This window comes from Diceros bicornis, chromosome 24, assembly GCF_020826845.1.
Source record: "Diceros bicornis minor isolate mBicDic1 chromosome 24, mDicBic1.mat.cur, whole genome shotgun sequence".
Taxonomy (NCBI): domain Eukaryota; kingdom Metazoa; phylum Chordata; class Mammalia; order Perissodactyla; family Rhinocerotidae; genus Diceros; species Diceros bicornis.
The window spans coordinates 39,243,000-39,257,908 of NC_080763.1; the positions used below are offsets into that span (position 1 = coordinate 39,243,000).

Here is a 14,909-nt window from a genome sequence, read left to right on the forward strand (position 1 = left end):
TCTAAAACTGACCCTTTATTGGTGGGATTCAGATAGGGAAACCAAAACTGACAATGCCTTCGTGATTAACATTGGCAGGAAGCTGGGCATGATGAGTTTTATCTAAACTAATAGTGCATTGGTACTTACATGCAAAGGTGGTTTGTGCTACTTAACTGAGATGGTAGGCTTCTAGAGGAGCTGGATCCGATGAACCCATAGATGCCTAACGATTCTGAGAAATAGAGTGGAAGATCCTAATGCAAACCTCATGAAGTCTTGATTGCTGGAAGTGGACATGAGGATAGGGTTGGAGTTAAGTAGGTTTATAAATGATGCCACCTGGAAAAATGGATTTTTTTTTTTAGCAATAAAATGATTAATTCATGCTCTTTGAGCCATTGATTGAAGGTACAGTTCTGTTCTTGTTAGACCAATTGATTTTAATTGGTCCCAATCTCATTGCAGAGTTTGTTGGAACCATTTTCAAAACTGCTCAGCTTTGTAATTCAGAATGCCGTCTTCACTTTGGCCTACCTGGTGGAGGTGTGTGGCTTATGTTACCGAGCTTTCACTAAGGTAAGGTTGCATGTGTGTGTGTTCCTGGGAAACGAAAACTGGCAGAAACATATTCTTTCTAATCAGTATCAAATCCCTGTTAGGTTAATTGCTTCAATATAGTTAAAAATGAGTAATTCTAGGTGGCTGGCCCGGTGGTGCAAGCGGTTAAGTGCATGTGCTCCGCTGCGGTGGCCCGGGGTTCGCCGGTTCGGATCCCGGGCGCTCACCGATGCACCGCTTGTCAAGCCATGCTGTGGCGGCATCCCATATAAAGTAGAGGAAGATGGGCATGGATGTTAGCCCAGGGCCAGTCTTCCTCAGCAAAAAGAGGAGGATTGGCAGATGTTAGCTCAGGGCCGATCTTCCTCAAAAAAAAAAAAAAGAGTAATTATACTGAGGTCTATTAATTATCATTGGAAGGAAACACTTTACACACATACATATATAAACTATATCTTAAATATGCAAGTTTGGAGAATTGAGGGTCATATGGGTTAGAAGAGAAGAGGTGTTTTGAATGACATGAGATAATGGTCTAAATGACCTCTTAAAGTTGTTTTCAAGGTCACCATCCCGTGATTAGCTGGCAAGCCATCACTACGTATCATTTTTATACCCAAAGTAGAAAAATATCAGCTTGTCATTTGTAAAAGCCTGTGGAGAGCTCTTTAATTCTCATCATTTGTCTCCCCAGTTCTGAGTTCTTGGCCTCTGAGATTGTAATCTCATCTTTTGTCATCTTGCCTTAATAATGGTTTCTCTATTGCATTATCTTTAGTATCCCCTGCCCCACTACTGAGGGAGTGGAAAAGTACTGCTTGCCCATATAGCAGCCTTGTTGGAGCTGATAGACACTGTCCTAATGGAAATGCAGAAGGCAGGGCAAACTGGGAGCATTTCTGTCCTTAAGAACAATGTGCAAATGTTACTCGTCCATTTCCAAATTTTCCAAGATCATTTTCAATGAGGTCTCTGTTTCTGTAGTTCTCTCTTGAATATATGGAATACTCCTTTGTTCATGTTGTCCACTTCTATAAGCGCTTTATTTTCCTCATAAAAATCTAATTTTATATCAAGGCTTTCATTCTATTTGAAACACTCTTGTCTCCTTTCTTACCATCTTGTGTCTGTTCTGCCATGTTAAATGTTCCGTGATGATCTTCTCTTTAGTCTTTCTGATTGTAAGCTATTTATTACTCTGCCTGGAACAATATGTTTTCTAACTACCAAAATCATCAGCATTTTTTTCTACTTTCAAGTTCTTCCTGAAAAATAACTTATTCCTTTTTTCACTTAAAAAAATAGATCTGTAAGACAGAGCACCAAGTACAATGAAAAGATGTTCTATTTTTAAGAGTTACTTTATTTTTAAATTTTCTTTATGTTTGATTTGTTTAAATTATACATTTTTTAAGAGGAAGAACCGTAATGAGTTTGTACTTTCTATGTTGTACATTATAGTTATTAATTACAGGGGACCTTTCACTATTTTGAATTCAAGATATTCTTGGTTTTGAATATTTATTATACATTGTATCCCCTCATAATCTATCATAACTTCAGTGGCCTTTCACTTCCTGTTGTCATCTACCCTTCCTCATTTCCTCAACTCAAAATGGCTATTACTTGTAGAAAGCTTCAATCTAGGGTTTTCCCACCTTCTTCATAGATAATGAGAAACTATCAGAAATAGTGAAAGAAATAACAGTGTCTAATGGAGCCTTCTCCCTTATTTAATCAACAGAAAAGGCATGGTAAGGTAAGGGCTCTGGAGACTTCTCTTTCTGGCAACCTGGCGGTCCAGATAACCTGAAAACTGTCCCACTTACGACACTGGAAGTACTGGATGAAATGTAATAAACTCGATTTTAAATATGTAGCTGATTTTATAGGAATGAAAGGGGCAAGAATGGAGAGGGAATTGAGAACCAGAGTGGTAAGAATATAAGCCGATTTTGTAGCAGTCTTGGGGTGGAAGAGTTGCTCGTCTTGGTAACTTAGTGGTTTGTGTTTTGAAGACCACATAGAGAAAGGAGATGAGGCCTTGGGACTAATTCAGGCTGGGAGTTGGAGCTAAGTTGTCCCCAGGAGAAAGTCAGAACCCTTGAAAGGCTATACATTTGGTAAAAGGGTGATTTGGAAAGAATATATTCTTATATGGAGGTGACTAGGATCTGTGTGTGCCTGGGAACTCAAGAACAGATTTATAGTCTCCCTTGAGAATTAGTAAACATGAGCTTATCTTTGGACATGTTTAGAGTTTGAATTTATAATACCTGCATGCTCTGTGAACCCCTAAGCTGAAAAGTCAAGTATCATTGGGGCATAGCAAGTAATAGCATTGGAGTGTCTGGTAGAAGCAAGTTCAGAATCAATCTTCAAACCTCTCTGGAGGGATATGCCTTCAACCTAGGCCCAAGAGGATTCCCATAATTTACATCCGGATGACCATGAGCTCACAATCTAAAATTACAAAACATATGAAGAAATAATCCCCCATGAGCTAAATTAGCAGAGTCAACAAACAGCAAGATTATTCCCCCTAAGAACATCCAATATTAAAACTGTGACAGAGACTATAAAAACACACTTTAAATGATAAGCAAATAAAAGATGAATTAAAAACATGAGAAGAGTTCTAGTCACTTTCCAAAAAAAAAAAAAAAACAGATAAATTTGAACAAAGCAGAAATTCTAGAAATGAAATAATCACTGACATTAAAAACTCAATGAACAAGTTAAGCAGCAAATTAGACATAGCTAAAGAAGGAATTGGCGAAATGGAAAATAGATCTGAAGAAATTACGTAACATGCAGCAAAGAGAGATAAAGAGATGAAGAATATAAAGAGAAGATCTGGGGCCGGCCCCGTGGCTTAGCGGTTAAGTGTGCGCACTCCGCTACTGGCAGCCCAGGTTCAGATCCCGGGTGCGCACAGATGCACCACTTCTCCGGCCATGCTGAGGCTGTGTCCCACATGCAGCAACTAGAAGGATGTGCAACTATGACATACAACTATCTACTGGGGCTTTGGGGGAAAAGAAGGAGGAGGATTGGCAATAGATGTTAGCTCAGGGCCAGTCTTCCTCAGCAAAAAGAGGAGGATTAGCATGGATGTTAGCTCAGGGCTGATCTTCCTCACACAAAAAAATAATAATAAAATAAAATAAATAAAGAGAAGATCTAACATATCTAATAAATGTTTCAGAGAAGGGAAATACGCTTTTTATCAATTCTAGAATTGATGAAAGTCATTAATGCTCTGATTCAGGAAGCACAATGAGCCCTAAAAGTTTTACAAATAAACTAAAGTTTTACCTGCTCATGTCATAGTCTACATGAGTAGGTACCCCTTGGCAGAATAGCCAAGATAAATAAAATATTTTAAGGGCAACCAAGAGAAGACACTCTACAGATAGACTGACAACAAACTTCTCAACAGCACAGTGGAAGCCAGAAGATGATGGAAAAAAAAAAGTCTTTAAAATTATGAGAAAAAAATAACTGTCCACCTGGAATTCTCTACCAGCTAAGTTATCATTTAAGAGTTAAGGCTAAATAAATAAACTATTAGGCAAATAATAAATTTCCTAATAGATTCTTAACTGAAACAAGTACTGAAAGATATATTACAAGAAGAAAAAAACTGAACCAAGAAGGAAGGAGTGAAATGTATGAGGGAGCTCTTTGGTTATACTAATAAAATTACCAAAACTCTGGCAAGATTGATCAAGAGAAGCAGAGAAAAGGCACAGATAAAGAATATCAACAATGAAAAAGGGAACATAACTTTAGTATATTAGGGATTTAAAAATGAACAACTTTATGCCAGTAAATATGAAATCTTGGACAATAGGGACAATTTTCTAGAAAAATGTAATATGTAACAATCAGAAAAAAAGATGACTAGACTTAAATGATTAACAATGGAATCAGTAATTAAAACCATTCCAGTTTTAAAGACAACTTCTATTAGACATTTAAGGAACCGGTTTAACTCTACTTTATGCAAACTAATAACAAGAAATGGAAAAAAGGGAATGCTTCCCAACATACCAGTAGAATCTTGGTACCAACAGACAAGGACAGTGGGGGAAAGGAAAATTATAGGCCAATTATGCTTCAAAGATGCAAAAATTCTGAGTGAATAATAGCAAATTAATGCATTAAAAATAAAGCCTCATGACCCAGTGAGGATTTTCTTGAAATGTAAGAGTGATTTAAATATTAGAAGATCTATTTATGTCACCATGTTACCAGATTAAAGGAGAAAAGAAAACTTTTATCATTATCTCAGCAGGCGGAAAAGAAGCATTCTATATAATTCAACATCCATGTATGATAAATCTTGTCAAACTGAATAGAAAGGGACTTCCTTAACTTGATAAAGGGTGTCTTCCAGAAACCTCTAGGAAACATTATCCTTAATGGTGAAATGCCAGCAGTAGTCTCTTTAAAATCATAAATAAGACAAGAATGGCCATTATCACTGCTTCTATTCATTATGGTCTTGGAGGTCCTACTCAGTTCAATAAGATAGGAAGAATAAATAAAAGGTATAAGGACTAGAAAGGAGAAATAAAACTCTCAGTTTTCATAGATGATGTGACTACAAATGTACTGAAGAGAATCTATCTATAGACACCTTTTTATAACTTTTATAAGAGAGTTCAGCAAGGATGCTGCATACAAGTGAATACCCAGAAATCATCTACCTTTAATATTTAGTTACAAATGATCATAAAATATACTTTAAAAATGTCATTTATGGTGGCAACAGAAAATAAATCTAATAAAAGTGTGCAGGAACTTTATGGAGATAACCAGAAAATTTTATTAAACAACATTAAATAAGTGGAGACAGATCTCGTGTTCGTGGACAAGGACTCAGCATAATAAAGACAGCTAATTACCACAAAATAACCTATCCATTTAGTATAATTCCAATAAAAATCCTAGATTTTCTCTCCTGATGATAATGGACTAGATAATTTGAACCTATCCTGCCACTTAACTTAAAAAGTTAAAAAAAAAATGAACAAATTGTTCTGAAAACTTCTTAAAACCATCAAAATATTAACCAGATATAGAAGAATTACCAGACTAAGATCTGAGAGAGCACAGAAATGCAGAGTGAGCCTAGCACTGAAGGCCATTTTTGCCCTGGGGGTGTTTGCCTATCTGGAAGATGTGACTGAAAGGCTAAAGTGCAATTTTGGAAGATCCAGGAGGCTAGGGGGACAAAAGTCAGAATCCAGCACCTACCAAGAGCAGAGGCTCTGTCTGATACTGTACTCCTCCTCCCCCAGTTTTGGTTGGGACCACAGAGTAAAGATAATCCAGAAGTAAACTTAACCTCACATGGACACAGCTCTCTGTCAAGCCTTTTGGTGGCTCAAGATAAGATACAAGGTTTGTATGTTTATTAAGGTAACCACGGACCGCTAGTGCCTCCAGGTACTGGGCGAAAAACAAACAGAAAGCTTTTTGGAGGAAGATAACATTTCATGGCTCAAATTTTTCTACAAATAATTTTTTAAATAAAGCATCCAGTGTGCAAAGATAACCAGACATATGAGGAAGCAAGATACCATGAGCGAGAATGAGTAGAAAGAAAAGGCAGTGGATGCAGACCCACAGGGTCTCCAGTTACTTGATTATGATCAGGAAAGGACACATAGGGGGCTTCTAAGGTGCTTGTGATGTGCTGTTGTTTGACCTGGGTGCTGATTACATGAGTGTTCAATCTATACTAATCCACTTATCTGCACGCTTATGTTTTATGTACTTTTCTGCATGTCTGTTATAGTTGACTATAAAAAAGCCTTACAAAATTGAAAACAATCTAGTATTCCGTTGACAGGAGGACAGATCAATGAATTTTGGTATGTTCATACAGTGAAATATTATTAAGCCATTTAGTTGAAAGAACTAGAGCTACATGTATCAATAGGGACTAATTTCAAAAATATAATGTAGTGAAAAGTTATAAGTTGCAGAAATATGCACAGTATGATACCATGATAGAAAGTTAAAAGACATGCAAAAATAATATTATACGTTATAATGGAGGCAAACATATGTAGTAAAAGTGTAAAAACATACATGAAATAATAAGCGCCAGATTCGAAATAGTGGCTACTTCAAAGAAGGGAGAAAGAAAAGAGAGCGCTATATAGGTAGCTTCAACTGTTTCTAGATATTTGATTGATTATAAAGAAGTGTTAAATAAAGCAAAATGTTATGATTTGACAAAGATGAGTGGTAGTACATAATATATTCCATCTCTCTATTTTCTATGTGCTTAAAATAGCCCATTTGAATAGTAAGTTCCTTTGAGAGGATATGAGACCCTTTAAACAGTTGTACATATTTCTCTGTAACTCATTTTCTATTGCAAAAACTACTTTTAGATTTGTTTAATCTCTGCAGTTCTTGATACCTATCATTCCCTGCGAATAAGAACCAAATCCTGTGATTTCGGTATTTAAGAGATAGCCTTTTTCTTATGCATTAAATTATGTGTTCTCAGTGCTTCAGTAAACTCATTACACACACAAAAATGCCTTTTTTATTTTTTCTCTTTAGTTTTAATTTTATTTCTTAAGGGCAGTTCATTATGCATTTTTAAATACTGATTTTTATTTCTGATCTTTGAATCTTTTGGCAGCTCTTTGACATAGATCTTTTCTAATTGAATTTTTAGAAATTGCTTACCTTCTTCTATCTTGTTTTATTTAGGAGCGGGATAAATTCTACTTGTCTCGCAGTGTTGTTCTAGAACTTCTGCAGGCCCTGAAGCTCAAATCTCCTTTACCAGATACAAACCTCCTTCTGCTTGTCCAGGTAGGCTTATGCCTCATTTGTAATACTTTTCATGAGGTCCACTTATGGCTGGAAAAATTAAGGAAGGTGTGGGCATATGCATAAATCAAATCTCTCTGCCCAGAGATGAGAAATAATATATCTTATATGAGCTGTGATCTAGCTAACACTGTGCACTTGGTGCTTCCACTGGCTAAAAAAGACAAAAAAGAAGTGTTTATTTTGTTCCTTCTGTGGAACTAGTTCTGTGAGGGACCAAAACAAAGAATGAAACAATAATTTATATCCTTGAGAAATTTACAGTCCAGTAGGTCAGAGGGCAGCTCATTAACAGCAACTAGAGCTGAGACAGGACTATTGAAGCCAAAAATAGGGAACCAGGCTTAGGTCTGATTGCAGAGTCGCGTGAGTGTGGGTGGGTCGCCAAATCTCTGTGAAGCAGAAGTGAAGGTGAGGGTGGGCCCGACCAGATACAGTCAAACGGCAGGATGTACTGTGTCCAGCCAGGGTGGGAGGTGGACGTGAAAGAACCAGCACCCATGGAGCTCTGAGGCGGGGGTGGGGTGGGTGCTTGAACGCATACAAGACAGACCCCAGAGAACTTGCAAAGTTTGTGCTTTTGGTTGCAGAGCTGCTTATGAGGGGCTGAAGGTTTCCATCCCTGGTGTCTTTAGCTCATCATCTTAGACAGACGTGCGGGTTTTGATCACATGAGACAGACTATGACTAGTGTCACGAGAGAGAGAGATGTAAACAAAGTTCTAGGGGGAAGTTGAGAGCAGGAGGCATCCCACCTCGTGTGGTATGAAATCAGGGAAGACTTCACGAAGGAAGTGGCATTCAAGCTGGGCCACAAAGGACTGGTGGGTGTAGGCAAAAGTCTTTGCATGGGTTGGGGTTCAGCACCAGAGGCTGACTGGCTTCAAGCAATGAGGGGCAGCTTTGGCAGGAAGGTGGAGTAAAGTTAGGGGTAATGGCATAAGGATGGGGTTGAGAAAAAGCAGGCTGGATCAGGTGTTAGCAGGGGGTCAGGTAACCTGGGACCCTGTCTTACACTTCAAGGACTGAGGCTGGATTTAAAGACTTGGCCGTGAGCTACAGCTGGGATCAGGTAGCATTCAGACTGCCTCTGTGCGGAGTGCCCAGGAACCGAGTCACAGCTCTTTCATCTCTCCCTGATGAGCATTAAGACCAGTCCCAGAGTCTGGGCCTACAACGTTGGGGTTAGATGACTGAAGGAAAATGGGAGCTTGCTGTCAAGGAACTAGGCAGGTTTCCCTGAATCTTAGTTACTTTGGGTGCCATTTGGAGAGAGATAAGGGAGAAGGGAGCATTAATTGAGCACCTATTATGTGCCAAGAAACATGCTAAGTGCTTTACATATTCCCCCACTTAATCTTACAACCAGGTAAGGTGTTGGTTCTGTGTTGCAGATGAGGAGGCTGAGGCTCAGGGGGTCCGGTGACTTGCCCGAGATCACACAGCTGGCCTAAGCAGTGTCAGCACCTGACCACAGGCTCTATTCAGTGTGGAACACAGCCTAGTCAGGCTCCTTCCGTCACTTACCTGGATTACCATAACAGCTCTTAGCTTTTTACACTGCCTTCGTCTCTTTCCACGCCAATGCAATCTGCTGGCCTGTGGCTGCCTAGAGGAATTTTGCTAAAAACTCTGCTTTTTATCAGATCACTCCCTTCATCGAAAACCTGCAGTGACCTTGTAGTACCTGAGGTGTGGAAGTCTTCTATCATTTGGCCACATTTGACTATTCAGCAGTATTTCCCACTACAAATATTTACGGACTGTCTATCGTGGGCTGGGTTCTGGGGACAGAGAGATATAAAAGGCAGAGGCCCTATCCTGACAATGTGCTAACCACTATACTGAAAGTCTACACAGGATATAAGGTACTACGGAGGAAGGAGTGGCCAACTCAAGCCTGGGAGATGGAGGAAGGCTCATTAGGCCATTATGAGCCCTGACCAGGCCCAGGTGCTGGGGAAACAGAGATGAATAAGCCATGGCCCCTTCCTTCCAGGAGTTTACTACATGATAGGTGAAGTTGACATGTGAACAAAAATTTCTGGCACAGTGTAATGGGTACAGTAGCAAAGGTATGTTCTGAGTAAGGAAGTAGTATAGAAAAGGGACTGGGTGGACCTTGAAGGATGTGCAGGAGTTTACCTGGGAGAAGAGGAGGAACAAAACCAGTCATTTACCATTTAATATCCACTCCCTGGTCCCATTTCTCCCTCACCATATACTACTAATCCTTAGGACCAAAATTGAGTTTTTTCTCAAAGGCTTGAGATTTAATAAAAGTTGGTGTACTTTCAATGAAGTATTGTCTTAGATTGTCTTTGAAGAGCTTTCCAGGGCACATTGAAGCTCTCTGAGAGCAGTGATTGCTGGAAAATGACAGCAATAGATGTCAGGAATGATGTAGTCAGAATTAAATGGCTCCATTGTACTAAGATGCTAGACAAACCAAGAGGAAGTCAGAAGCAAATTGCTTCTGCTGCTAAGGAGAGGCAGTCTTTGAATCTCTTCCAGTGGATTGCATTGGCCAGCCCCTCCTACTCACACATCGGTAGCAACACCGCTTTTGAGTGTAAGCAACTTTGACACAAACTGACCATAAAGATTAGGATCCACACTGGTTTGGAGGAGAGGGCAGGTCAACTGGGCTTAATGAAATAGCTCATGAGGGATTTAAGGCTAGCAGGTTGACAGTGTCTGGAAGTCACTTGCTTGTGATAGTGGCTCGGTTGGGGACTTGCCACCTCAAAAGAGCCAAGGTTTCCAGGCCCTGAAAGCCATGCTTTCCTCGGACATCGGAGAGTGTTCCCCTAATTGCCCTCAGTCTTGAGCAGAGCAGATCTGCATGGCTGATCTTCTTAGGGTCTAGCACCCCATGCTGTGACTGCAACTGGGGGCTGGTTTTCTGTGAAGTACATTAGTCAACCATAATAAGCTCTTGTCACAAGACAGCAAAAGAACACTGACAGTTTAAATTGCCCAGTGCTTAAGGAAACCATGAAAACAGTGATTATTGCATCACAGCTAGGTGAATAAATAACGAAACAAATTAGCTTTAGGAAGAAAGAAGGCAAAAAAGTAGATTCTTCTGCATGTGTTTTTTGGATTCTCGTATACCATTTCAAATGAATACCATTTTCATCTTTTTAAAACAAATGTGTATTTGTCATTGAATCATCAAGTTAAATTGAAAAATCAAGTTGTAAAGTTATTTAGGTTGGAGAGGTATTTTGGAGACATTTTGAGATCGTACCCATGAGGAACATCTTTATGAATAATGTTTCAACCTTCTCAAACAGAAAATATTAACCATCATGCCATTTTGAAGTAGTAACATATCTTTATTCTACAAATTCTTAGAATAAACCATTTTCATTACTGAGAAAAAGAAAAGTGAGGTATACTTAAAAAAACAGAAGTAGTTCCCTTAACGGCCCTGGAGTTCCTGGCTAAGTCATGGAGAGAAGTCCTCCATGGGCCACTCATGGGATGAGGGAGAACCATCTTTTGTCTCTCCTTATGAATAGTGCATCTTTCTATAGGGTTTCCCAGTTCCTTTTCTTCTTGCCCTTGACTGCCTGGGTCCTATTCTCTGGAGGGTAGGAGAAGTGATAGCCTGCTCTCGGGTAGCTTCTCTTAGGTCAGAGAGTCTAGCCTGGAGTCAGAGAAAAGCTGTCCCTTTTACTGGTGGGGCACCTCGCTTCCTGGTGCCTGGAGGGCCCGGCTGACAGTATGGACAGGTCGTGTGTTTGGGGCAGACAGTGACTTCCTTCATAGATATCAGTGACCATCATCTGAAGGCAATGGGGGTGGCTTTGTCTAACAGAAAATGCAACAGAAACAGAAAAGAAAGCAACAATTGGAAGAAAAAACTCCCCTGGTGATGTGTCATGAATGACACTGGCCCCATTAGTGAGAAGACAGTCAGTTGCTCAAACCTTGGATTTACCATTCATTCTTTCACTCACAGGACAACACCTGGGTATTTCGCCTACTACCTCTCTAATTAATAACTTAGTAGATGGATGAATTCACAGAGAGGGAGCCGTTTGTATTCTTCTCATAGATAGACCATACCTTTATTGTTTCCCAAACACTCTGTCAATAAGAGAGTCACCTTAAAGAACAATGGAACACTTGCCCAAGGGATGGGGGGTCACCCAAGTTGTAAACATTTCAAGGCAGTGGTACCAATCTGTTATTTAATTCCTAGAAATTCTTCCTGGAGGCCCGGCATTATGGGAAATCTCCCAGTCTGCTATATTGTGATTGTCCAGACATGACTCCTATTGTTCGTTTTTCTTACATCTAAAGTCAGGTCACCTTAAATATTCAAGTGGATTTGTTTTTAAGAGAAAGAGGCATGGAGACAGGAAAGAATTTGCCAAATAGAAAAAATATACCATACATTCTTCAGAATCTGAACTGTTGACCATCAGGGCGTAGTCCTTCTGCACTTTGAACAGATGCCCTTTCTTATTGTTTTAATTCAGATCTGTTGACGTTGTTCCTTTCACTTACAACATTTTCTCTTCTGCTGGTCTGCTGTGGATATTTTATGTGTAATATGTTATTATAAATGTTCTCAGGATGGAATATAGCAGCGTTTTCATAATAGAGTGATAAATCATTAAAAGCCACCATAAAGCCTATATAAGCTCAAATCAAAAAGAATTTCCTCAGCTCCTATTATGTGTCAAGAGTAGACATTCTGCTGATTTGCCTGTAACACTCCCACTGTGTGGGATATACCTGCACATTCAAGCTGTGAGAACATGTGGGTGAAAGGTTTTCTTTTAAAGATAGGTTAGTTGTGGGCTGGAGGACAAAGAAATGGCAGAGGTATGGCTGTTGATTTTAATCCACAGTTACTATTGATGTGGGGTTATTAATATTAGTTGAGTTAGTAATAATCTGATCACTCTCTGGGATGAGAGGTGGAGATACTATTTTAAGTGTCATTTTGATAATGAATTTAGTAATGACACATAATGGATATCGTGTTTCTTTTGTGTTTATGTGGGAGTACATATTTCATGGGCATATTTCTTTCTATCTGAAAGTAGAGAATTCTTCCTTTTACAGCAGTCATCGTTTTCCCCTAGGATTTTAGTTATAGCTTTATATTTTGAGCAATTCTATACAATTATAATGGAGTTTTTCAGTTCATGGTTGACAGCTATATAAAGTGAAGACAGAAAGGCTTAAGGTTTTAATTATACATATTATGTAAAAATGTACTGGATTAAAAGTCATTGCTGAAAAATAAATAGATGCTTTTAGAGGCTTATGTACTTCTATACCTTTTAATATACCGGACTTTCTGAGGCACCTCCATAACTTTTAGAGTGATTTTTGATTAATTCTAAAGTTATCTATTAGTTCTCACAATTCAGACATTTGAATTTGGCCTCATATCTTGACAATACATGGCTGACAACCTGTTCACATTATGCTCCTCATTCCACTTTACTGAGTATGGTAAGTGAGAAAGGCTTCCACTGAAGGGAGATACAGATATTTGAAGTTTTGCATCTTCACAAATCTTATCTTGCCCTGAGGGGCACAGCCAGGCCGTGCAAGCATACTTTATGGGGCCGAGGGTTTTATTTTATTTATTTATTTTTTTATGTCTAAGATTTTATTTATTGCAGTTTATAACATTGGTTTATAACATTGTATAAATTTCAGGTGTACATCATTATACTTCTATTTCTGCATAGATTACATCATGTTCACCACCAAATACTAATTACAACCCATCACCACACACATGTGCCGCATTATCCGTTTCGCCCTCCTCCCTCCCCTCTTCCCCTCTGGTAACCACCAATCCAATCTCTGTCTTTATGTGTTTGTTTATTGTTGTTATTATCTACTACTTAATGAAGGAAATCATACGGTATTTGACCTTCTCCCTCTGACTTATTTCACTTTGCATTATACCCTCAATGTCCATCCATGTTGTCACAAATGGCTGGATTTCATCGTTTCTTATGGCTGAGTAGTATTCCATTGTGTATATATACCACAGCTTCTTTATCCATTCGTCCCTTGCTGGGCACTTAGGTTGCTTCCAAGTCTTGGCTATTGTGAATAACGCTGCAATGAACACAGGGGTGCATGCATCTTTACACATTGGTGTTTTTAAGTTCTTTGGATAAATACCCAGCGGTGGAATAGCTGGATCATAAGATAGTTCTATCCTTGATTTTTTGAGGAATCTCCATACTGTTTTCCATAGTGGCTGCACCAGTTTGCACACCCACCAGCAGTGTATGAGAGTTCCCTTCTCTCCACATCCTCTCCAACACATGTTGTTTCCTCTGTTGTTAATTATAGCCATTCTGACGGGTGTGAGGTGATATCTCATTGTAGTTTTGATTTGCATTTCCCTGATAGTTAATGATTTTGAACATCTTTTCACGTGTCTGTTGGGGCTAAGGGTTTTAAATCATCCTCACGTAGGCGGCTCTGACTTCCACAGAGCACTCTTGCTCTCTGTGCTCCCTTCTCTTGGACTTAGATGCCGTTCTGTCTTCCCTTCAGGCCTCTCTTAGCTGTGCAGTCTCTCAGCTCTGTAGTAAAGAAATTAATTTAAATGTTGGTGTCCTGAGAGAGGTTTTGGAACTTAGTTATTAGTAGTTTGTCTTAGATTGCAGACTCAGCTTTTGAAAATACATTTTATGGGAAAACGTGCAATATCTGCCAGGAGGTTGGGAATGTTCCTTCTTTTCACCATGTACTTCTATCAAATATTTTACTTTTTTACTTAGAGGTTTTCGCCAAAGTTATAGGCTTTACTTTTTTTTTTAATCCTAATTTATTTACTTTTCCTTATATTAGAAATAAGTCTAAGTTAGGAGAGCAGACATAAGCATTCCTGAATAACATAATGGAAAATTTTAGGTAGTCCCTGGATGTTACTAGCTGGTACTTTCAGAGTTGATAGCCAAATAGGGTCTTGAGCTTTCTGTAACTGTATTTGAGGCAAACAGAAATGGGAGAATGTGAGCGTGGAGATGTGTGTCCACTCCTGCCATGTGGCTGTCAGGGACAGCTCTGCTTGCTGTCCTCTCGCCCCCGGCTCAGTTACCTGTACCGAAATATCTTTCATGGAGGACCACCTCGCCCACACTTGAAGCCCAACTCCTGGCCCTGAACAAGAAGCCTAAGGGCTCCTGGCCCTCGGAAGGTCTTCGGCTTAGAGCTCTGCCTTGTTAGCTGAAACTTACTGCCTATCAATAATGCTTAGATTCTGACCCCTGGTTAGCCTGACAATATGCTGGTTCTGTTCCTCATCAGGCATCCTTGAGATTTTCTCTACCACCCCAACCTTTGTCACTTCTGCCCGGTTTGACCGGGACAATGCCTGTCTGGCTGACCTACTTAACTTTTCTGTGCTCTTGCAGTATAGGAGTGAAATGAATTGGAAGGAAAAGCAGTCGGTGTGGAAGTTTCTTTCAGAACCTCTGAACTCTGTCTAGCAGAAGCTTTGGATCCCA

At 39.4% G+C, this 14,909-nt stretch overlaps 1 protein-coding gene across 5 annotated transcripts in view; it reads left to right on the forward strand.

Moving 5' to 3' along the window:
- UNC79 (unc-79 homolog, NALCN channel complex subunit) overlaps positions 1–14,909 on the forward strand; it is a 225,517-nt gene that overhangs the window by 184,325 nt on the left and 26,283 nt on the right. For all 5 annotated transcript variants that reach the window (XM_058567601.1, XM_058567600.1, XM_058567603.1 and 2 more), the window contains 2 exons: positions 448–558; positions 7,282–7,386. In XM_058567601.1, the coding sequence (XP_058423584.1) occupies positions 448–558; positions 7,282–7,386 (216 nt within the window). The remainder of the gene's footprint in view (positions 1–447; positions 559–7,281; positions 7,387–14,909) is intronic.